General features: G+C 41.7%; 1 protein-coding gene and 1 non-coding gene across 2 annotated transcripts in view; both read right to left on the bottom strand.

Annotated features, from left to right (window-relative positions):
• The window catches only part of Rab3gap2 (RAB3 GTPase activating non-catalytic protein subunit 2), a gene marked incomplete in the record, with an annotated part of 108819 nt that overhangs the window by 39429 nt on the left and 44353 nt on the right, over positions 1 to 25037 (bottom strand). Inside the window, 10 exon segments of the mRNA XM_008826787.3 lie at positions 2182 to 2272; positions 5309 to 5373; positions 5681 to 5763; positions 5974 to 6117; positions 6637 to 6853; positions 8672 to 8811; positions 11630 to 11719; positions 11839 to 11918; positions 14214 to 14362; positions 23719 to 23817. Of these exon segments, the coding sequence (XP_008825009.1) occupies positions 2182 to 2272; positions 5309 to 5373; positions 5681 to 5763; positions 5974 to 6117; positions 6637 to 6853; positions 8672 to 8811; positions 11630 to 11719; positions 11839 to 11918; positions 14214 to 14362; positions 23719 to 23817 (1158 nt within the window).
• LOC115069207 lies at positions 21406 to 21537 on the bottom strand. The gene has a single exon (XR_003848488.1). It is a non-coding gene; the product is annotated as a small nucleolar RNA SNORA36 family (small nucleolar RNA).

Below are 25037 nucleotides of genomic sequence, written 5' to 3'. Positions count from 1 at the left end.
AAGGCCAAAAATGTCAAAAGTATTTGGGAGCTTGTATCTAATCCTTAAAAGATTTTTGGGTTACTTCTTCAGAGGGGGGAATGTTGGAGGGGAGGGAGTGGGCACGGATTTGACCAAAACACCTTATATGCATGTATGAAATTCTCAATAAAGTTTTTGTAAAAGTTAAAAAAAATAGTTGTTTCTGCGAAGCCATAGGCTCTAAGTTCACTATTTACCAAAATGTAGCTTTACATATTTATTGAAAAGAGTCAAAAAAAGAGAAGTCAGTAATGAAAACAAAGGTCAAAATTACATGCTGAAAGAGTTTAGTAAGAGTTTTAAAAGCCATTACAGCCTGGGTTAAATATGATTAAATAAAAATGAAATAAATATAATGTTGGCTTCATATATTAATATATTAAGAAAAAGTCACTAAGCAGATGGATTCAGTCCACTGTACATTAAACTTAACTGATATTAGGGATTTGGAATTCAACTTTGCAAGCTCAGCTGAACAGAACATGGAGTTAAAATCCCCAGTTTCAAATGTAACTCTTTTCAGACAAATTTAAAGAGTAACATCAACCAGAAAACTAAGGCCTACTAAAATCTAATTACAGTCTGAGTTTTGGGGGTTCTGCCTCTGCTCATGAGGGAAAAGGATGAGACAGTGGAGATGATATTCACTAATAGAACATTAATTCAAAGACTAAACATTTTGATTACTCCAGTCAGAATAACATTAAGACTATGCTCAATGGAACGATTCATCTTCTCCATGAGGTAAAGCAAAGCCAAAGATAGCAAGAAAGCATGTTTTTTGTTTGTTGTTTTTGTGAGACATAGTCTCCCTATATGGCCCTGGCTGGCCTTAAACTCAGAGAGATCTGCCTCCCTCTGCCTCCTGTGTGCACGCAACAACATGCTCAGCCTTGATTACTTCCCTCCCCTTATCCCATGGCTCTCACAATGTTCTGTAACTCTGTCAGGGTAACAGCTCCTCATCACTCTTTTAAAATTTTTATTATTTTATGGCTCAGTTTTGTTTTTCTAATTTAATTTTTAAAATCATATTTTCATTGAGAATTTCATACATGCATACAAGTATTTTGATCATATTCACCCCAATTCTCCCCCAACTCCTCCCATGCTTTACCCTCTCCCAACTTCATGCCCACTTTTTAAAAATAACCCACTGAATCCAGTTTTGCTGCCATTTACCCACTGGAGTGTGGGCAACCTACTAGTGGCCAACATACTTCCAGACAACTGACTCTCCTTCCCCAGAAGCCATCAACTGTCAATAGCTCCTCAGAGGTGACGGCTTGTGAGCCCCTTTCAGCTCCATACTGGAAAGCTGACTGGCTTGATCTTGTGCAAGTCTTCTGCAGACAACCACAGCTGCTATGAGTTCATGAATGCAGTGGTTCCCTCAGGTCTAGAAGACAGTTCTGGCTCTTAACCATCTTTCTGCCTACTTTTGAGTAATGTTCCCCAAGCCTTGAGGGGACAGAGTATGACCCAGCTGTCCCATTTGTGGATGCTCTCATCAGTCTATGCTGACATCTTTCCTCACAATAGTAAGACAGGAACAAAAATTTTTTTAGTTAAGAAACAGAGTCAATATATTCAGAGAGCTCAGTTGAAAAACAAACACATATGCTAAACAGGAAAGTTTTTATCTATCTATCTATCTATCTATCTATCTAATCTAATCTAATCTAATCTATCTATCTAATCTACAATTTTTTTAAATGTATTTAAAGCTGGGTGTGGTGGCATACACCTGTAGTCCCAGCACTTGGGAGGCAGAGGCAGGCGGATCACTGTGAGTTCAAGGCCAGCCTGGTCTACACAGTGAGTTCCAGGACAGCTGGGGCTACAGGGAGACCCTGTTTCAAAAAGAACAAAAAAATAAGAATGCATTTAATAACCACATAATTAGTAGAAGCATTTCATTACAACAGCACTGACATAGTCAATAACAGTTTCCAGAGCAAAGATGCATCTCTTTCAAAACTGGCTGTAATTTTTAGGTTCACAGTGTTGAATTAACACATATAAACCCTGTAAGACATAAAATTGAATACGGTTTTAACCTTTTTTAAAAAATTTCTACACTAATATAATGTGATGGTACCATAAGTTCTACAATGAGATTAGATAATCTGAAGTGAAAGAGCAATGGATAACTATTACCTTGATTTTTTAAAGTGTCCATTAAAGTTTGAGTGATGTTTCTAAGGTAGGAAAATGGTAAACGTTCACTTGCCAAAATGCTTTCTAAAGCCTAGAAAAAAGACAGTAAGTAATTCTAATGATTACAAGGCAACAATTCTGTTTTACTTCCCTATGTATGCCTGCATCTTTAGTATCCCCACCTGAGAATTCAAGTTAAATCAAAGTAGTGTGTAATGAATTTTAGTCACATGAGAGATGGCATACAGATAACAAAGCTGACTTTGAATGGAATAGTGAGACCTCTGCCTGATCAGAGAAGGCCCCAGCACAATAAACAAAGACAAAGCTACTCACCAACGGAGGTGCATGAATAAGCCCAGCCATGACCGTCCTGCCAATAGCAGAGCCGACAGCCTCACTGCCACCTGCTGCATGTGTATGGCAGACTGCCGCCACAGGCCATGCCAGCTACACAGCGTCTACGCTACCTACCTACTCTCGCCACTCCAACCTCCAGATAGCTAAGTCTTCACTCACTGGTTCTAAAATACCTCCTCTTGCCTGACTGAGCAACCCGGGAAACACCCATGAGCTATACACAGAGTTAAACTTCACAGCTTTCTATTCCTATCAGCATATTAAGTTGGATTTTACTTGATGAGAAAAAATAGTTTTAAAAAGTCAACTATGAACGTGGCACAAAATATATGTCCATTTCAAAGCACAACAACTTCCATGTTTGAGGAGCAAAGTGGGCTTAGCAGATGGCTGGTGAAACTGTCAGTTCTGACATGAGGCAACTACCCAGAGGACATAAAGAAAGGGACTGAAACAGACACTGCTCCATTCTGCCAACAATCGCGCAGGCCACTGGGCTGGTTCACTGTCTCACTATCTGTATTCAGTCTCCCAAAGCCTTTACTGAACTGTCTTTCCTCTAGTGTCATAAGGCAGCAGACAATTTTGGTTTTCTAGTATTTTAAATAAAATCTATACTCTTGTACATTATTTGGTAGTATGTTTTAAAAAAAAAAACAGTTTGCCATGTGTGGTGGTGCACACCTTTAATCCAGCACTTGGGAGGCAGAGGCAGGGAGATCTCTGCAGGAGCCTGGTCTACGTATCAAGTTCTAGGCCAGCTGGGGCTACAGGGAGACCCTGTCTCAGAAAGACAACCCCCCCCCACAAAAAAACCCAAAGCCTGAAGAAGACAATCTGTACCACGCTAGTTTCCTAACTCTGCAGTTCCATGATGTAAGGCAAGAAGAACAAAGGCATCAAAGTGAGAAGTCTTGGGGTTGTGCGTCTCTCTACTCAATTCCCTTAACTCTCTCTCCAGATGGCTACCTTGTCATCATGTTATGTTTAATAACTGAGATTCTGCCCTGAGGAAAAGGAAAACCGATTAGCAGTCAGTAGAATGGAAAATTGGATCAAAAGTCACAGAAACTTTCTTGCTCTATAATAAAACAAAATATGTTTTATGACTGCAACAAAAATCACTTCTCACTAAATTCTCCCAAGTATGTAGCTGTGAAATAATAAGAAACAGACACACTGGTCTCTGCCCACTAGTCTCTGGCATAGAGCTCCTATAACTTCTAACTTTAATTTCCTGAGTGACGTTTGTTCTAATATTTGTCTCTGGCTCAGCTCCTAGGACAGATGCCCTAGCCCCTGCTCAAGACATCTGGGAGAATGTTCTATTGTAGCACTGGATGTCTGGCTCCAGATTCCTGACAGAGAACTCCTGAGACCTTTGTATCTTTAAGGGAAAGTCCGAGCATCTGTTTCAGTTCTGTTTCAGGTAGGCACCTAGACAGTATCAGGGTGGGGCTAGTTAACAGGGGAACCACGCAGGAGATTTGTTACAGCTTTTAGCCCCACTCCTAAGCCAAGGAGAGAGAAGCATGGAAGGTTAAGTTGATCACCAATAGTTCATGATGTAATCAATCATGCCTAAGTTACCAAGCCTCCATAGATACGTGCAAGGACAGGGTTATAGACCTTCAAATTGCTGAAGCTTTAACATGAAGAGGCTCCTGGAAGGTAGCTGGCCTGGAGGGGACAGGGAGGCTCTGCACCCTTCCCCACACGCTTTGCCTTGTCATCTAGCTGTTTATCTGTACCCTTTATATCCATTACAATACATAAGCAACATAAGAATTTCCCTGAGTTCTGTGAGCTATTACCAAATTAAAACAAAGGAGAGGTCAAAATTGGTCAGAAGTGTAGATGTCAACCTACTGTTTGTGACTACTGTCTAAAGTGGGGGAAAATCTTACAGGACTGACCCCTCGACCTGTGAGATCTGATGTGCTTTCCAGGTAGGTGATGTCACAATTGAACTGAATTAGAGTACTATTACTTATTTCAACGAGGGGCCTGGCCTTCTGAGTCTGTAGAGCACAGGGGACTCTCATCAGTACAGGCAGGAATATGTATTAGGATCCATTTTTAAAGACAACATATCACCCACTGGTACAGCTGAAGAATCTCTCGGCCTAGAAATCCCACTCTCAGCTATAAGTTTAAGAAAAGCTCTGTGCACCAGGAAATATGCATTGTGGTTGAATAATAAACTGGAAACAATCTGGATGGTTCAGTGGCAGGAGAGTGAATAAGTAACTCTGAGCCACAGGGTGTAATTCATGTGGCTACAACTATAGCTCCACCTCAGAAAGCATCACTCACAGAAACAGCTTTGCAAAACAAGCCACAGAATACAGCATACAGCACGTTCCCATCTATAGAAAGTTTAAAAAGCTGGAAACACATCAAGAAGTTCCAAAAGAAACACATCAAGAAGTTCCAAAAGAGCTGCAGAGAAATGAAGCAGAATCCGCTAGGGAATGAGACAGGGAGGGACCGAGGAGGGTAGTGGGGCTCCTCAGAGCTCCTGCCAGCATCCACTTCCCAAGGTATGGGTAGTCACACACCTGTTACTATTACTTTTCAATCCCAGTTTATAGATGAACAATGTGTGTATAAAACACATGCACCACATATACAGTAATATCTCTTAATTTTTTAAAAAGAGGCAACAGAAACTTCTACATGGAAATATGGAAATAAAGATTTTCTAGAGAGTGAGTGATGTATGACAGTCCCTTGGTAGAAAAGTTCACTTATTACACACACTTACTTGTTTCTTGGTTGCAGGGTACTTAATATCAAGAATTAACTCCTTTATTTCTGTTTCAAACAAATCTATAATGAGAAAATTGGAGTAGAAATTTCAGTTTATACAGTGAAATCTCTCTCTGAAAGAGACCGAGCCTGTTGGTACTCTCAGTCTTCTCCCACATTACAGTTTTCCTGAGAAGTTTTAATATCCCCTAGACAGCACACTTCCCCCACAGAGCACGCAAAGAAGACAACACATACTTCCTCTCACCCTGGAAAGGGGCTGCAACAGCTCAGCTGAACAGGTATGTACTTTGCTCCACTCACACGCTATTAATTTCAAAAGACATCACTATGTGTTTTCACTTTATTCCTACTGAAGGGCACCCACCATGGCCGGGAGGCTTTGTCTTCAGCAGGGCAGCCAGCTTCTTCACCAAATGCAGGTCCTTGGCTCTCTCACTCTTCTTATCACTAAAACAATAATACAACTTCTTACATGCCACATTTATGTTCTTTCTAATCTTGATGCAACCCAACTTTCTTTTCTTTCTTTATATACTTCCTCTTTAACTTTAAAGGTATTTCCCAGTGATAAAACACTGGGATAAAAACCAAGCCCAAGCTAAGAGACCAGGAAAAGTGCACACAGGAAAGTCACACAGGAGACCCAGTAAAGCTTACCTCAGTGCTAAATGGAAAGGAACATTCACTGTTTTCACACTTGCAGACACTGGGTCAATGAGACAGATCTGGTAGGTCTGAGGCTGCCAACTCTGACTCGTCACATTGTTTAAGCCCATTATTTTATAGCCAGGATACAGTAGCCTAAGGCGATCAAATACCAGAATGGTAAGGTTATTAGCAAAAGGAAAAATCCCCAAAGGTGCTTTTTCTACAGTTACCTTATCATCAACGCAGGGACATTAATAACATAAGTAAATACTGATACCAAAAACCTAAGTGAAACAGAACGAACATGGCTGGGCTACTGTCTTTGAAGGTAATCAGACTTACATTTCAATGTCAAACAAAGTACTTGCCTCACTTAGCACCATCACTAGGAAACTCTGAAAGGACTTTAGAGTCTTCACAGCATAAGTAAAGACAAAAGGCTACAGCACGCTCACTTTAATTCAGCTGAAGATCACAGCATTTTCAGCATTATTTTTTGCTATGTAACACTTAATCCTTAACTGCACATCAGGCACTCACAGCAACACATACAGAGAATACCACAATTCTAAAACTCCCTGCAGCCTAATATGTAGTTTTAATAAAAGCTTTAGCAAAAGCATTCCTGCATTCCTTTCTGTAACCAGCAGACTGCCAGGGATTGAAGCTTACCTGCAGTGCTTACCGACGTTGAAAGCTCCCACTCTAGGTCCTTGCTGTGTGTTCCACACTTCCAAAATTCCCCTTCTTGGTGCATAGATCACAAGGAACTGAGCTACTCGACTGGGACCCTGCGAATCTCCAAACGGGGAAAAGCCCCCCTTTTCTGGTGCTCGTTCATGGAGGTCTTCCACAATTTGGGTCCATCCAGTCTGTGCATCTCGGTACCCTTGAGACAAAAAGAAAGGGACACTAATCAGCCTATTCACCTAGGCTTGGAAGTAGCATCTTGAAGCACTTTTGAATATGCGGGGGAGGAAGGCCATCAAGACACCACTTTATTACAAAATAGCTTCAACAGAAAAGGTAATACACAGAGTAATCTGCCGCTGAGACTTAATAACTTTCCATCTTTACCATGTGCATTTACTTCAGATAGCTTTGTTCTTTAACAAGAAATCTTACGAATATCAAGGCTTCCTGGGTCCATCCCTGCCTGTGTTTCCATTCCCTTCCTTTCCTCTCTTTGAAAGATTCCTTCCGTTCAAAGAAAGATCAGAGGAGATTATTAGGTTTGGTCAGTTAAAATATAAGCAAAAGATCAGGTTGACTTCCTGCCTGTTCAAACTCCTTGGTGGTACAGACACAGGGAAAGCAGGGTGGCAGTATGGAAGACAAGACAGTAGGTGCAGAGAGCAGCACCTGGTGCCGTCTTGTTTAGGGTGGCCCTCTTCTATCTAACATACTATGGAAGGACAACTGGCGGAAGCAGCTGCGGAAAAACAGCAACAATGGTAGCAATGAGATGGCCAGAGGGGACCTGGCCCCGACAGCACAGCTGTACCACCTGGGTCAGCTGTTGTTTCAGAAGACAGACCCCAAAGGCAAAGGATGTTCCTATGGGACTGAAACTTTAAAACTTATGGGTACATAAACATACTGAGGTAAAGACTGCCTATTTGTCATTTACAAGTTCTCAGGCAAGAAGGTGAGTGGCCTCTAGTCCAGAGTAACTCAGTGTCCTCTAATCCGCCAGTCCTCACACTGTCAAGTACAGCAAAGACTGCCTATCCAGTGCTTTCCAGACAGTGATTTAGGCAGTCAGACTGCAGTTCTGACCATTCTAAGCAATGTATTCTCTTCTTCCCATTGGCCAGAGAGACTTTATTTAGGCTGACAATTTACCCAATTAAAAGATATTTTCAAGCCAGGCACTTGGAGAGTCAGGAGGATCACTGTGCAGATCTCTGTGATATTGAGGCCAGCCTGGTCTACATAGCAATAGGTCCTAACTAAAAATATTGTAGGATAAAACTTGGAGAGAAATTATCTGTAAAGTGGACCAACACTGCTGGCAGTGTCCTTCCCTTCCTCCTTCTCAGAATGCAAAGGCTGGCCTTGAGAACTGTGAGTAGAGAAGCCCCCTGCAGGGAACAAGGGTGGCGAGAATACCTTGGTGGTACTGTGGTGGTGCTGTACTTGGGTCTATTATTAGCAGCTGAATGAAACTAACTAACATAGCTACTGATAAATTAAGTGTACTGATCTAAGTAAATGGACAGAACCAAGTCCAGTCAGTGGATGGATTCTGCCAGTTTTACTCTCTTACTTGACTCCGAAGAATTTGGCATTTTGGGTTTGGGAAACATGTGGCTAAGAGTGGCCTTATAAAGGAAAATGAATGTAGCAGGGACAAGAAACTGAATTCACAACTTCACAATGACAGTCAGAACTAAAAATAAGTGCTTAAGGAGGAGGCTACTGTGCCCACGAAAAAGTGGAGGTATAGCTCCGTAGTAGCAAGGACAAGGCCCTGGTTCAGCACCTACCATCACAAAACAAGAACCCAAAACAAAAAAAACAGTGCCCTCAATGATCATGTACCAATTAACCACTAATCAGGTGTTGCTGATCTGAGCTTATGTTAAAAAGAGAACACACAGAGGACGGAATGCTGTTACCAACCAGAGCCTGAAGGATGGATGATGTTGCTCAACTACTGAAGTCAAAAGTGAATCAACTTTTTTTCTGGATTTTTTATAAGTACCTTTCCACATGCGTATTGCGATTCCTCTAGCCACATCCAACAAGATAACTCTGCCAAAGTCATCTGTTACTGCTGCCAGGGTGTTACACGGAGACAGGCACATGCTTTCCCCATGACGTCTAGAATCTGGAAGTCCAAATCTGTCATTAAAAATAAATAATGAGCCAGACGTGGTGGCACACGCCTGTAGTCCCAGCACTTGGGAGGCAGAGGCAGGCGGATCTCTGTGAGTTCAAGGCCAGCCTGGTCTACATAGTGAGTTCCAGGACAGCTGGGGCTACAGGAGACCATGCTTCAAAAAAACAATAAATAAATAAATAAATAATTAAAGGTTAAAATCCCATTCAAAGCTTGAATCGCAGAATAATGAAATGCTTAAATAAAACTGACTGCCTATGTTCCTGAATGAAGAAATATAAACTTTGCCTGGGTTACTAATTTATTAATCATATTTGACATCTGCATCAAAAAATACAAGAAAAAAGCCAGGTGTGCTAGCATATGCCTTTAATCCCAGCACTTGGAAGGCAGAGGCAGGAGGATCTCTGTGAGTTCAAGGCCAGCCTGGTGGAGTTCCAGGTCAGTCAGTACTACAGGGGGACCCTGTATCAAAACAAAAACAAAAACAAAAACAAAAAAAGAGGAGGAGGAGAAGTTCCACAGTCCTATGAGGATTTTTGTATAGAGATCTACCATTTTGTAGTTTCAGAGAGTATGAGGTGAGCTTTATTTTTCTCCAAGAGTGGCATGTCGCAGAAACATCACAGCCAACTGAACTTTAGGGCGCTTTGTCCCCACACAGGCATCTTCATCTACTTTAAGTTCATCTCCCCAACTTGTCCTCTTTCTGCTAGATGGCATATCTTGCTGACACCAATGCATCTGTCTGCAATGGTCAATCTTGAGGTCTGTGATGGCTATCAACTTGATTAGATGGGAAAACGTCTAGGACATTAAGAAAGCACACTTCTGGGACAGTCTGAAGGTGTTCCTACCCTGACAGTGCTGATCTAATGAATGGACTAGTCCCTTGATGGATGTGTAATATGACATTATCAGGAGGTGCTGTCAAGGAGGTTACTTGGAAGTAGGTCACTGGGGGTGTGTGTCCTTGAGCTGTATCCTGTCCTGGACTCTTCCTGGTCCTGTGTTCTTCCTTCCTGGTCCTGTGTTCTTGCTTCCTGTCTATTGAGAGGTGAACAGCTCTCTTATGCCACACATTCCCACTACAGTGATGTTCGCCCAAGTACATGGGACCAACTGACCATAGGCTAAACCTCTGGAAACTGAACTAAAATAAATTTTCTCTCTGTTTCTTTCAAATACTTTGACCTCACTAATGCAGAAGTACTTAACACGCTGCCTGAAACAAGAACTTTCCTTTTTTAAGGAGTTACTATTATTTTTTATTTTTTTGCTCTTTTTGAGACAGGGTCTCTCTGTTGCCTCAGCTGGCCTGGAGCTTACTATGTTGAACAGGGGATCCACCTGCCTCTGCTTTCTGAGTGCGGGGATTAAAGGTGTGTGCTACCACGCCCGGCTCTAAAGAGTTATTATTGAAGTGCTATTGGCCTATTTCTAACCTTATTAGAACTATCAGCAAGATAAAGTGAAAAGTACTGACAAAGGACAGGGGAGCCCCCTTTGAGAAAACATCCTCAAGCCAGTGCTCAAACGTTGCCAGATCTGTTTGAGACCTAAGGGCCACTTGTCTAATTTCTTGGTTGCTGAATGAATTCAGAAAATGTGTTTGTGGTGGTTTGAATGAGAACACCCTCCATAGGCTCCAAGTACGTGAACACTCAGTCACTGCTGGTGCTATTTGGGGTTAGGGTCGTGGAGCTTTTCAGGAGGTGTGGCCTTGCTGGAGGACGTATGCCACTTGGGGTGGGCTTTGCAGTCCATAGTTCTGTCTCACTTTCAGAATCTCCCTCTCTGCTTCCTGTGTGAACTTGAAGATGTGAGTGCTCAGCTTTTTTACCTCCTATCATGTCTCCCCCGCCATGCTGGACTTTTAGGCTTCTGGAACCATAAGTCAGATAAACTCTTCCTTCTATAAGCTGCTTTGATCATGGTGTTTTATCACAGCAACAGAAACGTAACTAATACAGCATTATAAATATTTTTAAATAAAACGAAGGACAGTGATCTAATTCAATGTTCAGTGTAACAATGCTTGCCTAGCATGCAAGAGGTCCCCCAATACTGCAAAAAAGAAAATGATACTCTGTGGTCTCTCTGTTTGGATAGTAATGAATGCAGATCTGTGCCTCAAAAAATTATTATTATGGGCTGGAGAGATGGCTCAGCAGTTAAGAGCACTGACTGCTCTTGCAGAGGACCTGAATTCGATTCCCAGCACCCACATGGCGGCTATGAACCGTCCTTAACTCCAGTTCCAAGGGAATCTGATGCCCTCTTCTGACAGCCGAGCCATTGCACGACACGAATGCACTCACATACATGCAGGCAATACACTCATACACATAAAATAAAAATAAATAAAATAAAAAAAATTAATGTTATTGCTGGCTTTCTTCAGGTGATGAACATCTTTAAAAACAAGGAGCTAGAGTATTTCTTCCTTTTATAATGGTTCTTTATATAGGTAATATGCAACAATTTAAAAAGAAAACCTAGTAAAAATCACATGCCACCACCCCACCCTGCTTAAAAAAATTAACATGAACAGAAAACCCACCACTCAGAGGTATACTAACATATCCTAAACAAAAGAAGGAAGGAAGCACAAGCCAGTATTCTGAAGTGTTTGACTCCTGGTAAAGGGCAAGCATCGCTATCACTATGTCCCAGTAGGAAAAAGAATCCCCTACTAATAATTCTCAGAAGCCCCAAAGAGCCATGAAGTCAGGAAATGAGCTAAGTGCACTGAGCAATCCTGAACGTAGCAACGTTTCTCCAGGTACCACAGCACGAGAAGCACGGCTGCCGACTTGCCTCACTGCCAAGGGGGTGGCAGGCTCCATCTTGGGCTTCTGCCTCTGGACAGGTTCTTCTTCATGTTTACTTTTCCAACCAAGCCAACCACTGAAGAGAAGGAAAAGAGGACAAAACTAGTTTCAAGGGTTTTGAAGTACAAGTCCTCAAAGTCTGAGCTAAAGTCAAACTAGATACAAACGAGAGCAGCTTAGTGTCAGTTAACTTACCTGGCAGCATTAAATAGAGCAGAAGTCAGTTTACTTGCAACTGCCAGTGCAACATGAGACAGCAGGGGCTGTGTGCTTCCCTGTAGGACACAAACAGGAGAGCTGAATGCCTCAGAGAAAAGGAGCCTATTTTCTAAGTGAGACAAAATTACTTAGGAAAGCCTGGCTGCATGTGAGTTCCAGACCAGCCAGGGCCACACAGTGAAATCGTGTCTTAAAAGAATAAAAAAGCTGGAGAAAGTTGCAGTCTGCACTAGCAGCTCAGCTTCGTTCAGATGGTGTTCACTTTATTTTAGCAGCAATATAGCAAGAAAAAAATTAACTAGAATTTCAAAAGTGAAATCACTATTCTCAGTCGTCAAGTCCTTCAGCCTCAGTAAAGCAAATGTAACAAACACACTGCCTGAAGCAGTGCTCTAGGCCTATGACCAATCTTTAGGGCTTCTCTCTTTAAGCTGTAGTTTAATGATGAGAAATGTTAAAGGAGGCCTTTAGATGACACTGTCCTAGCTGTGCTAAGGATCTCCCACCTACACACAATGGGTTCCCCTCCCCACTTTTTTAAAGTAAGGACATATTTGTATAAAAGCAAAAAGACATTTTAGACAAGTCTGAGAAGGCTGCTTTTTAAGTGAGAAGAGCTGCCACATGGAGCACCTAACTTTTCTCTATTTCAGGAAACAACTTTTTACCACCTCTACCAAGTACAATGGACAGTTGTTCTGTTTTACACTTCCTTGTTTATTCAAATCCCTGGTGGGCTGACATAATTAACAACCCTGAGCTTCCATCTGAGTATTGCACCAGTATTTAAACAAAACTAAGCTGTCAGAAACTTAAGGCTTTAGGAGCAAAGAAGTTTATCATTATTTTTATTTATTTATTTATTTTTTGAGGCAAAGTCTCCTATAGCCTAGGATGGTCTCAAATGTGCTATGTAGCCAAGCATGACACTGAACTCCTGATCCTATTGCCTCTCTCTCCCCCAAGTGCTAGGATCACAGGTATGCAGGTACAAACAGGTACATATGTTGCTAGAAATTGTCATGCATAATAGGCAAGTGCTGTACAAACTGAAGAACATCTCCAGCTGATGGTTTTCCTTTACTAATACTTTTTTGGTTAAAATAAAGAATTCATATTGGCAGCTGATTACTGCTGGGTGAGAAAGAGCTGATCTTCTTAAGGGGAGGGACTCTGGATGGGCTGACTAGACCACAGTGGATGAATCTGCACTGAGGGACGTCTGCGGACACTAGCTTGACATGATGGGCCTTGGCACAGATGACAGAATGTATTGAATTCCAGTGGGGGGACAGGACTGTGGGAGGGTGCCAATGGGGGAGGGTATATAGAGATGATTGGCATGTTCTGTGTGAAATACACAAAAATTCAATAAAAAATTTACAAAAATAAAAAGAAAAGAAAAAGTCCAGGATCACTTTCAGCAACACAGCAAGTTCAAGGTAAGCATGAGATATATTGAGGCCCTGTCTCAAATAAATAAAATTAAATAAAACAGGTGTGGTGTATGCCTTTAATCCCTGCACTCAGGAGGCAGAGGCAGGCAGATCTCTGTGAGTTCAAGGCCAGCCTGGTCTACATAGTGAGTTCCAGGCCATCTGGGGCTACAAGGAGACCCTGTCTCAAAAAGACGAAAAAGAAAAAAAAATTAAATAAAACAATTTAAAAAAAAAAGAATTCAGAAGAAACTTTAGCTGCTGAGATGATCTCAGTGGATACACGTGCATGCAATATAAGTCTGATGGCCTGAGCTGTATCTCCAGATCCCTAAAAAATCCTGAGGTGATAGTGCACATGTGGGATCCAGTACTGCTACAGGGAGATGGGAGCTGCAACCAGAAGCTCATGGAACAGCTAGCCTGGAGTACATGGTGTGGCAGAAACAAGCAGGGCCCGGCCTCATCAAGGTGGAAGGAAAGAACAAACTCCCAAAGTTCTCAGACCACCTCCCAGCATAGCACACATGCATACACTGACACATATATATCACACACATATATAAATCACATATACACACACATACATCACACCCACATATATCACACACACACATCACACTCACATAAATACATGATATTCACCACACACATCACCTCCCCACATATATCACACCTACTCACAAACATCATACCCACATCCCTATATATAGTACACATTCACACATACACATCACACACAGTCACAAATTTTTAACAAAAAATAATTTAGAAGAAATTTACTTATAATTAATTTTAGCCTCAACTGAAACTTAGAAAGTTAATGTTTCTAAGGTTGTGTTACTATATCTAATTCTTAGGCAAATTAAAAACTTAAAGAGTAGCTTTACCCATGATCAGAGATGAAATTCATACCTCTAGAGCATAGAAGAAGCCAGTAAACGGATTGGACCCCACAGTGATGTACTGAGACATGGCAGGCGGGCTGTTTTTAATTGCTGCATTAAATCCACCTATATTGGAAGCAGTCTTCATTTGATCAAAAGGGGACAGAGTCATAATACCTAATGACAAGGAAAACACAAACAAAACCACAATTTGAATTGCTGAAATGACTGTCATTTTATTTTTTTAGCTCAATTTTGAGACGTTAATGGTTTAGTTTTATTTAACGAACAAGTCATTTTAAAACTACAAAATCGACATTAGAAAGTACTAATAAAAACAAAAACTGTTAACTATATTTTCTTCCAGCTACAAAAACTTAAATACTAATTTTTTGAACAGAAACAAACTAAGCCTGTACAGAAAATGCACACTCCACCTAATCACTAGACACCAGCTCACCTCTCAGAGACAACAGCAGACTCAGTTCAGGGACAGTGCACAAACATGGCAGCACACTGAATAAGCAGAGTTCATGTGTGCTTTCCTTTATTATTTAAAAATTTTTTCTTTTTGAAAACTTTCTGAGTGCTGTATTTACACCATTTCATGCCTCCCTCTCCTTCCTCCACCTCTTCTCACACCTCCTCAACCCCCTCAACTTCATGATACCTTCTTTATTATGGTCACCCGGCCCCCACCAGAGTCCATTTAGTGTTGCTTGCGTATACATGTTTAGGGTTGACAGCCTGGAATTAGATAACCTATCAGGTGCTCCTCCCTGGAGAAAACTGACTCTCTCCCCCTGCCTCAGCAGCCACTAATTGTCTGTAGCTCTTCATGTGGAGGTCGGACCTTGTGAAGCTTCCTCCATCCACACTGGCATGTCAACAGGTCGTATCATTGTGCAGGTCTTATTTAAGAAACCACATTCTGGAGATTTTATGGGCACAGCTTCCCCGTCATGTCTAGAAGACACTATCTAACAAGTGTCCTGGTCCTCTGGCTCTTACACTCTTTCTGCCCCTTCTTCCTCTTCTTAACTTTTAAACGAAACTTTGAGAATTTCATACACCCACATAAGGTGTTTTGATCAAATCCACTCCCACTCTCTCCCCTTCAACACCTCCCATTTCTCCCCATCACTTTTTTCTGACAACTTGGTGTACTTTCCCCTTCCTCCCCTTCCCTCCCTCCCTCTTTCCTTCATCCCTCCCTCCATCCCTTTCCTTTTAAATGGAGCATTTTGCTACTCTAACATTATCCCTCTGAAGAGGTAACCTTAAAATCTTTTAGGGATTAGATAACAGCTCCCAAACACTTTTATCATTTTTGGCTTTTGGAACAAATATGTTGCTAACAGGCCTAAGGACATTTTGACATTTAGCCAAGAAACTGGCTACTTTTCTTTGGTTTTACCCTAACTGCCTAGCCAATTCCTACCTCCTATTCTTATCACACCATCCTCACACCATCCTCTGAAGAGGTTACCCAGCTTGCAGACAGGGAATCGGGATGCAGACCACTGTGGCTTCTTCCATGCTGAACAGGGATGCAGGGTGAGGCAACTGGGGTACCCCCTTCAGTGGGTCTATCTAAGACTCCTAAATTGCATAACTCTTATCTGTAAGGAGGAAACAAAGTCCCTGACTGGTCAATAGGGGATGTGAAGAAGTAAAGGCAAGAGTATAGTTAGCATTACAAGTTCTAGATGGAGAACCAGAAAAAAGCCAGTACAGGGCAAATTTCAAATGTTCATATCAGAGTCCACTGGGATTTGACAAGAGCTTCCAAAAGCATCTCTCTATTGGGTTCCTCCTCATTTTTCTTTTGTCTGCCAAGGCTGGACTTGAGAGTGATGGACCTGGGATTTGTTTCCAGGCACTCTGATAGCTGTTGGAGTGGCGAGAATTAATGTCAGTTCTCTCTCAATGGGTAGCTTCTTTTAACCTCTTTTTATAATGTATATGTATATACTTTTGAGAAGCTTCTATAGTGATGGAATAAGTAAGTTGAGAATTTCATACAGGCATATAAGCATGTAAGGTGTTTTGATCAAATGTCAAATGCATGCCCATTCCCTCCCCTCCAACTCCTCTCATATCTCCCCATCACTTTTTTTCTGATAACTTCACGTATTTTTCCTTCTTCCTTTTTTTTTTTTTTTTTAAAATGGCTGCCCTATCTTCTAAGAAGCTCCCTTAACCATAGGTGTGCAGGCAGCACTGTAGATGTATTAGGGCTGGGGCAGCCCACATTCATTTATTCTCTACATTCTGACCAGCTGTGGATCTCTGAAATAGCCTCCATCTATTGCAAAGGTTTTTTTTTTTAAATATTTATTTTTATTTTATGTGTATGCATGTATTGCCTGTATGTAGGTAAGTGCACCAATGCCCGTGGAGGACAGAAGAGGCTGTCAGATCTCCTGTAATTAGAGTTATGACAGTTGTTAGCTGCCATGTGGGTGCTGGGGTTTGAACCCGCGTCTTCTGCAAGAACAACCAGTGTGCTTAACTGCTGAACCATCTCTCCAGCCCCTACAAAAAGTTTATTTAGTGTCAAGGAGACATGCTTCATTCTTCTCCATCATTCTATCAGATTCCCTTCTCTGGTTATATCATGATTATCTGACCTACTGATGAACCTGCAGGTTGTTTCTCATCTTTGGGTACTATAAAGAATGCCATAATAGCTATCCTTAATATATTTTGCACACCTATTTAAGTCTACCTATATAGTGAATTCTTATAAACAAAAGTATGAAGTCAAATGGGATTTTTGGTATGTGTATGTGTCTTTTCCATGTTTCCTTTTATTTTTTATTTTTTGGTCTTTTTGAGACAGGGTCTCCCTGTGGTCCCAGCTGTCCTGGAACTCACTATGTAGACCAGGTTGGCCTTGAACTCACAGAGATCCACCTGCCTCTGCCTCATGAGTGCTGGGATTAAAGGCGTGTGCCACCATGCCTGGCTTCTTTCTGTGTTTCCTAAGCTGGCCTGAAACTCCTGTACTCAAGTGATCCTCCTGGCTCAGCCTCTCAAGTAACTGGGATTACTGGAATGTGCTACTATACCTGATTTGGAATAAGCGCTCTAAAAAATTTTTAGCAAGTGCTGTCATGTTGCTTTCCATAGAGGTGATAATAATTTATATTCCCCCCACAAAAAGGAGAATACCACTGTTTCATACCCACTCCCAACACAGTGAAAACACACTCCCAAACATCTGCTTAGCAGTCCAGAAATCCCCAAACTTTCATCATGAAGAGCTGCTTTTATTTCCCCAAGGCTCTAAGAACAAAAGTAGGGCTGGGCATATTGGCACACACCTGTAGTCCCAGCACTTGGGAGGCAGAGGCAAGCTGATCTTTGTGAGGTCAAGGCCAGCCTGGTCTACATATTGAGTTCCAGGCCAGCTGGGGCTACAAGGAGACCCTGTTTCAAAAAAAAGACACCCCCCCCAAAAGAACAACAATAGAAGCAGGTGTCTTGGATGACAATCACATGCCTGTCTACAGCTGAGGAAAAAACCTGGTCTCCTAGGTGTCAGAGAAAAAGGGAATATGTGAGCTTGGACAGCTACAAAGTGAAAACCCACGTCTAGATTCCACTCAGGCAATGTCTTCAAAGTTGGCGGTCACACCATATATGAAGGTAATCCATTTGCTACTGTTCCACATACTGATTTTTGTAAATAGTTACTGCCTTCACTTTGCCCCAAAACTGTCAAAAACACTGTCCTTAGAGTCCTGGGAATGGAAATTCTTTTAAATGTATTTATAGTAAAATATTTATTTGATGTAGGTATTAAAATGATCAAGTAAATCTTCGTAAATACTGGATTCATGAATGAATTCAAGATTTAATATAAAAAATGTTGAACTGAATGCTTGCAGAACATAGGAACAAAGGGCAATCTGACAGCAATAAATCAGAACGTAGGGTTTAAAGTAGCTTTTCTTCATACTTCCATGCACTATGGGGGGGATAACTGCTGCTCCATGACATCTAGCAGTCAGTTAGGTAATATATATCAACATTATAAAGAATATTTCCTTATATTCTAAGGAAATGGCCAATCTGTTCTTTCTGTCCTTACCACCAACGATCTTTTCCTTCCCACAACTTCAGCCATCCCCTCTCAGTGCCACATCTAAGAGTTTGTCATGTCATTCGCTATCAATTCCTTGTATCCTGGATTTCAAGCCAAACACTTCCTGACCATCTAGCTTTCCATCTCCATTCTTTAGTAACCTCCTGCACTAACACTACATTTTACCATCAGTTTTTCTACTATTGGGTTCCCTTCCCGTCTTATCCAGTTAGATCCACATTCCATGACAACCCTTCGGGCCAACCATCTACCACCCCTGCACCCATCACCCCACACGCTCTCTGGAGTAAATCTTAAACTTTGTTAGACCTGAATTTCCTCAATTCTCTGCTCCTGAAGGAAAACAGCTGTTCATTGCCAGAGGCAATCAGTCCATGTGGGTTTCAAAGTAAGGCAGACAGACAAATGGGCATGCGAGGCCACCTCCACCTCCACTGTCCTCAACACCTCCCCCAACCCCAACTCTTTGAAATCTACTTTTTTGAAAAAAACCAGACTGTTGGGTACAAATTTCCCAGTCTAGATTTGGCTAACTTTACCTCTGTGGTATTATTTAACATTCTCTTTTGCCCTATCCTGTTATATACTGGTAGTTGAAACTAGATGCTTAGTGTCTTTTGTCAGCAATTTTAGAATTATGCTTCATGGATCTAAGGTGATGCAGCCTAGTGATGGCCTTGTTTCCTGTTCTCATCCCTTCAATGGCTGCAGCTCAATTATTTTAAATTAAATTCACACTGTTTTAATTATTAAGAATGATGTAAATCAGAGCCAGCCATAGCAGCACATAACTTTAATCCCAGCACTTGGGAGGCAGAGGCAAGAGGATCTCTGTGAGTTCAAGGCCATCCTGGTCTCCATAGTGGGTTCCAGGCCAGCTGGGGCTACAGGGAAACCCTGTGTCAAACAAACAAACAAACAAACAAACAAACAAACAAATGATGTAAATCTTACTTATTGTTGAGAAAAGCCTTCAATTTGATTTCCTTAGCTGATCCCCCTCCACCCAAGTTATAATCTTGTCATTTAGGATTTTCCCTGAACATTTGAGTCCTTTTCCAGACTCTGAAACACAACGAATTTCCTCTCAACAAAAATTTCCACAAAGTCAAGCCCACTGGACAATTTTCTGTATCTGTTGTAGCACATATGAAAGACTTCCTTGATAAAGAGATCTGAAGAGAGACCTGAGCAAAGTGAAGGACAGCTAAGTGACTAGCCAGGTCATAGTTAGCCATAGCTGACAACTTGACACACACTTAAAAGTCACCTGGAAAGAGCCTCGACTGAGGAATCTCCTATATCAGATTGGCCTGTGGGCTTGTCTGTGAGGCATTTTTCTTGACTGTGAGTGGTGCCATCCCTGGGCAGGTGGGTCTAGGCTGCATAAGAAAAGTAGCTGGGCAAGCCAGGCGAGCAGGCCAGTAAGCAGCATTCCTCCACAGTCTCTGCTTCAGGTCCTGCCTTGGCTTCCCTTGGTGATGGACTGTGTGTAAGCCAAATAAACGCTTTCCTCCCTAAATTGCTTTTGGTCAGTGCTTTATCAGAGTGACAAAAAGCTAACTAGGGCAGTAGTGTTCCAGGCAGAGGGAGCAGTTAATGGATGTCTGGAGAAGACACCAGGTGCATCTGAGGACTGAGTGAGAAGAGCCGCACAATGAACACAGTGGGAGAGGAGCATCAGGAGGCAGGTCAACAGCACCTGTGCAGGGCTCTGTGTGTAGGTGGAAGCAGCAGCCAAGAGAAACGAAGTGGAAGAACAAAGGAGGAACAAGTGTGATAAGAGGAAATCAAGATTTTATTTATTATTATTTTATTATTTTTTTTTTTATTTGGTCTTTCTGAGACAGGGTCTCCCTGTAGCCCTAGTTGGCCTGGAAGTCACTGTGTGGATAGACCACATACCGCCACGCCCAGCGAGAAAATCCAGATTTTAATACTGGATGTTAAGTTTGGATATCCAAGTATAAATGTTCAGAATGAGCTTTAAAAAATGACTATGAAACACAGAAGACTAGAGCTCAGTGGATGAACTTGCACTGAGGGACATCTGGGGACACCAACTAGACATAATAGGCCTTAACACAAATGACAAATGTGCTGGGCGTAGTGGTGCACGCCTTTAATCCCAGCAGAGGCAGGCAGATCTCTGTGAGTTCGAGGCCAGCCTGGTCTACATAGTGAGTTCCGGGTCAGCTGGGGCTACAGGGAGACCCTGTCTCAAAAAAACCAAAAAAGAAAAATTGTATGAATTCAGTGTGTGTGTGCTGGTGGCAGGGGCTATGAGCTGGTGCCAATGGGGAAGGGGGTATGAAGCTGATTAAGATGTTCTGTATGAAATATACAAACTTCTAAGAAAGGAGTCCTTTTCTTCCTCTCATTTCTCACACATTCCTAAGCAACTGTAAAACACTTCACATCACTGCTTCCACTCTAAATCCATCCTTCACTTGCATGGATCATTGCAATGTTCTACCTCCTCATCTGGCTTCCTTTTCCATATCTATACAAGCACCCAATGGGTATTTTTAAACGTCCCCCGACCCAGAAGTGACAAATTTCATCCACTAGGATTAGGATAAAATGCCACTTCTTTATTCCTGGATTTGATCCGCATGTACATCTCCAACCGAACCTGCCGTGTTTCACACACACTCTGAACTGTATAGCCACAGTGACCTCCCTTTTTTCTAGAATCCTGAGGTCTCTGAGGTCCCCAGGTCTATCTTCATGTTTTGCCCTCTACTGGGAATGCTTTGACTACAGACTGTCCCACAGCCGGCCCCTTCTCAGTCTTCCTGTCTCAGTCTAGGCCTGGGAAGGCCTGTCCTTGCCAATCTACCTAAGCATTCTTTTTTTACTCCTGATCAAAACCCTCTGTTGATTTCCTGCATCATGCCTACTAGTGTTTTCATAGCACTACATTTATTCATTTAGTTAATCTTCCTATCATCAGAATGTAAAATTCCTCAGAATAGGGATCCGAACTGTTTTTTATTTCTGCAACTAATATTAGTCCCAAGAGCATAACAGGTATTCATTTGTTGAATGAGGTAATAAAGACCTTTACATAAAGATGTACATAAAATAAAGTTCATTGTACTTTTTTTGTAGGCTGGGGATTAAATGAATAGAATAATATTTTCTATCCAATCATTTTCCCCAGCCAGTTTCAATGTTCCAAAGTTTAATTAACAGAGCAGGGAAGACACCCTGGACTGAACTCAACACTTTGGAAATTTCATGCTAAGCATTTCTCTTAGCAAAAAACTAAAGCCACGCTAATGTTTACCAAAGGCACTCAATGAAGAGTGTCCAGGCAACAATGATGCAGAATTCTGCAATGAACAGATCAGAACCCGTGTGCCAGGCACCTTCTCTTAGCCTTCTAGACGCATTCCTTCCTGCTTTCTCTAGACCTTTCTCTTTTCTTCTTTTTTAAACTGATTCTTCAAGAATTTCATACAATGAATTTTGATCAATCCACAGGCCCTCCCTATCTCCACCCCAACCCTACTACGCCTCGCCCCTAATAATGTCCTCTATTATTATTTTTCTTTTTAAAAGGCCTATCGAGAGCCTCATTTGTGTTCTCCAAACACTCTTGGGTGTGGATCCATCCATTGGTGCTCAGTTTTCACTTTCTACAGATCATGCTGAATTCTGGCTGAATTCAGACAATGGGAAGTCTTATCAGGGCACCAGAGAGAGAATGAGAGTGAAGTGGGGACATCTCTTTCCCTAGATCCTCCTAGAGGAAGAGCCGTCCTGCTCTCCAGGAGCTAGCCCTCCCTAGTCATCATCTTTGAGCCTGGGAATGGCCCCCTGCACCTAAATCTTCAGATCTAGCAGGGGCTAACAGCCTGGCTGATAAGCCCTGGGTCACTGAATGACCTCTGGTGCTTCTCCCATAGCACATCCTTACAGTCCCTCTGAAATAAACTTTTCAAGTACCCTGTGTCAAGTGTGCCATCTGTATTCCATTAGGACTGTGGCCGATAAAATATCTATTTAGCAAAATTCATGTGAAAAGTCTTCCTGAGTCACTGACTGGAAAAGGGCTGTAACAGAGCTGGTATAATGTAATAATAATTATGAAAACATACCTTTCTACATGATCATATGCATATTATACATGCACTTATACACAGACCAGGTGACCAAATACCAAAGACAATGGTAGGACTTAAATTATTTTTTTTTTATCTTTTTCTCTGTAATGTTTATATATGGTTTGAATTTTTAATGAACATACATTGCAATGATGAAAAATATTTTTAAAATAATACTTTCTCTACTCCCACTTTTACCACCTTAATTCAGAGGCCTATTACTGCTCATGAAGATTATTATAGTCTCCTTACTAATCTTTTCTTTTCTTTTTTAAAGATGGAATATGGCCATGCTGCCCAGGCAGTCCTTGAATGTGTTATCCTCCGGCCTCAGCCTCCAGAACAGCTGGAACCATAAGCATACCAATACACCCAGCTTCTCCTTGCTAATGGTGACGCATCTATCCAGTGCCTAAGCTGCCACCACAGTGCTTTCCTAGCAAGCAACGTGAGGGTGTTATTCCTTTTGCTCAGTTACGGCTGAAGACACTCTAAATGAAAACACTAGCTCCTCCTCTGTGAGGTGCATGAGGCCTTTTCAAAGCTACATTTGTTTACGTATTTGCCCTCGCTCCTGCCAGCTCCCTAGGCGTTCACTGTCTCTCCAGCACACTCTGCCATTCACCCCAGGCCAGAACATGTGCTGCCAGAGGTCCGTGTCCTCTGTCAGCTTTAGTCAGAGTTGCTTGATGCTAGGGGCTTTTTCCCTGGTTCCCACTGCAGCTGGTCCACTCTTCCATGTATTGTCCAACTGGCCTAGTACTTCTGGACAGAGATCAAGTTTTTCATCACTCTATTCCTGTTTTGTTTTTGTTTGAGACAAGGGTCTTATTCAGTAACCCAGGCTGGCCTCAAACTCCCAACCCTCCTGCCTCAGGCTCTCAAATCCTGGGATTACAGGTGTACACCACCAAACCCAGCCTTTGATGGATAGATTCTTGAAGCCCAACACAATAAGCCCTCAAATACTGTTACAAGAAGAAATTCGTTTTATGTAGGTCCAAGGGTTATATTTTAAAAAGTCTGAAAATAGGGTTATTACATGGATCTGAATTTCAGGAGACAAACGATATCAAAATAGTGACCAAAAACTTCAGTACTGCTCTGAAAGAATAATTAAATCTTTAAAAACTGATACTTCTCTTAAAAGTCTCACGTGTATAAGAGTTGGCACTACCTTCCCAATGTTTACTAAAGGCAGTGGATTCATTCATATAAGAAAAAAGGCTCATTTCTAATAAGTTAGGTACTTCAGTAAAGAATTACTACTACAACAACAAAACAACCCTGGAACTAGCAATGCTTACCAATACTAGCATGATCAATAATAGTGTCAATATCCTGTAGGCCCCATTTCTTATAAGCTAACGGGGGTGGCTGTATGTTCTCATTGCCCGATGCTGCAGCTGTCAAAAATAAAAATTAGACAATTCAAGCTTAATTACGATGGATACAACAAAGTTTTATCCAAAAATTCACATATAATTTGCTATCCTAAAATTTCAAGTAATAAGGAAGCACAGTAATGAAACGGACATAGAGTGAGGGTTATTCATGCCGTGACAACACACGTAGAAATGCAAACATTGAAGAACACGCTGAACCTGGCCCTGGGTGATCAGCAGTCTTAGCAGAGGACAGACCAGCACAGCACTGTGAGCCTTCATTTGCCCAGCAAGAGGGAACATTCAACATCAGAAAAAGAGGAACTCCTCCCAAGAGCAAACAATATTGCCTGAGAGTCTCAGTGTTTTTTTGGCTTGTTTGGTAAATCCATGTTTGTAGAGATTTGGCGAGTCTATTATGGATTCTGACATACATTCTCTAGCTAAGAGGTCAGCAGTAGCCAACGTTTCTGAAATTTGGTCTTAAACGTCTCACAGGTATGTGAATTCCAGAGCAGACACTGTTACTGGCCTTATGTGTGTGATCCTGTCACCTGCTGTGGGGCAAGACAACCTAACTAGGTGGGTAGACCACTTCACAACCTTAGGAAGTTGCATATTTGTTTTCACTTTCAATGTAGCACTAAAATAAGTATAATCACACACAAAATGGGCTATGTCACTGCAGCAAGAGATTCCAGATACTAACAATTAAGAATATTGGGAATCCTAGTCCACTAATGATCAAGGTGAATTCAAACTGCCTTTGATCCACGCAAGCACATTTTCCCTATGTGAGAAAGTAGAGACATCTTAGGAATAGCAGCTTGTGCTTTACTAAGCGAAAAATTAATAAGACCTGAGGCAATTCATGCCGGACATGGTAGAAATGCTAATAGCAACAGCACTGTTCAAAAAAATAAAATGTTGGGGCTGGAGAGATGGGTCAGCGGTTAGAGCACTACTGCTCTTACAGAGGATCTGGGTTCAATTTCCAGCACCCACATGGTGGCTAACAACCATCTGTAACTGTAATTCCAGGGGATTCAAATGCCTTCTTCGGACTTTCACAGGCATGGGATGACATGGATGCACTTACATACATGCAGCAATATACTCATACACATAAAATAAATAAAATATAAAAAAATGAAATGTCATCTTTAACCTGTCTCTCCACCTAGTAAGCAATGAAAAAGCAACAGTTAACTGCCCTTGTCCCGAGCTCATACACACCAGCA

Source organism: Nannospalax galili, unplaced genomic scaffold, assembly GCF_000622305.1.
Source record: "Nannospalax galili isolate Female #2095 unplaced genomic scaffold, S.galili_v1.0 scaffold592, whole genome shotgun sequence".
Lineage (NCBI taxonomy): Eukaryota > Metazoa > Chordata > Mammalia > Rodentia > Spalacidae > Nannospalax > Nannospalax galili.
Note: the sequence above shows the minus strand (reverse complement) of the source record. Positions and strands in the feature narration are given on the sequence as shown.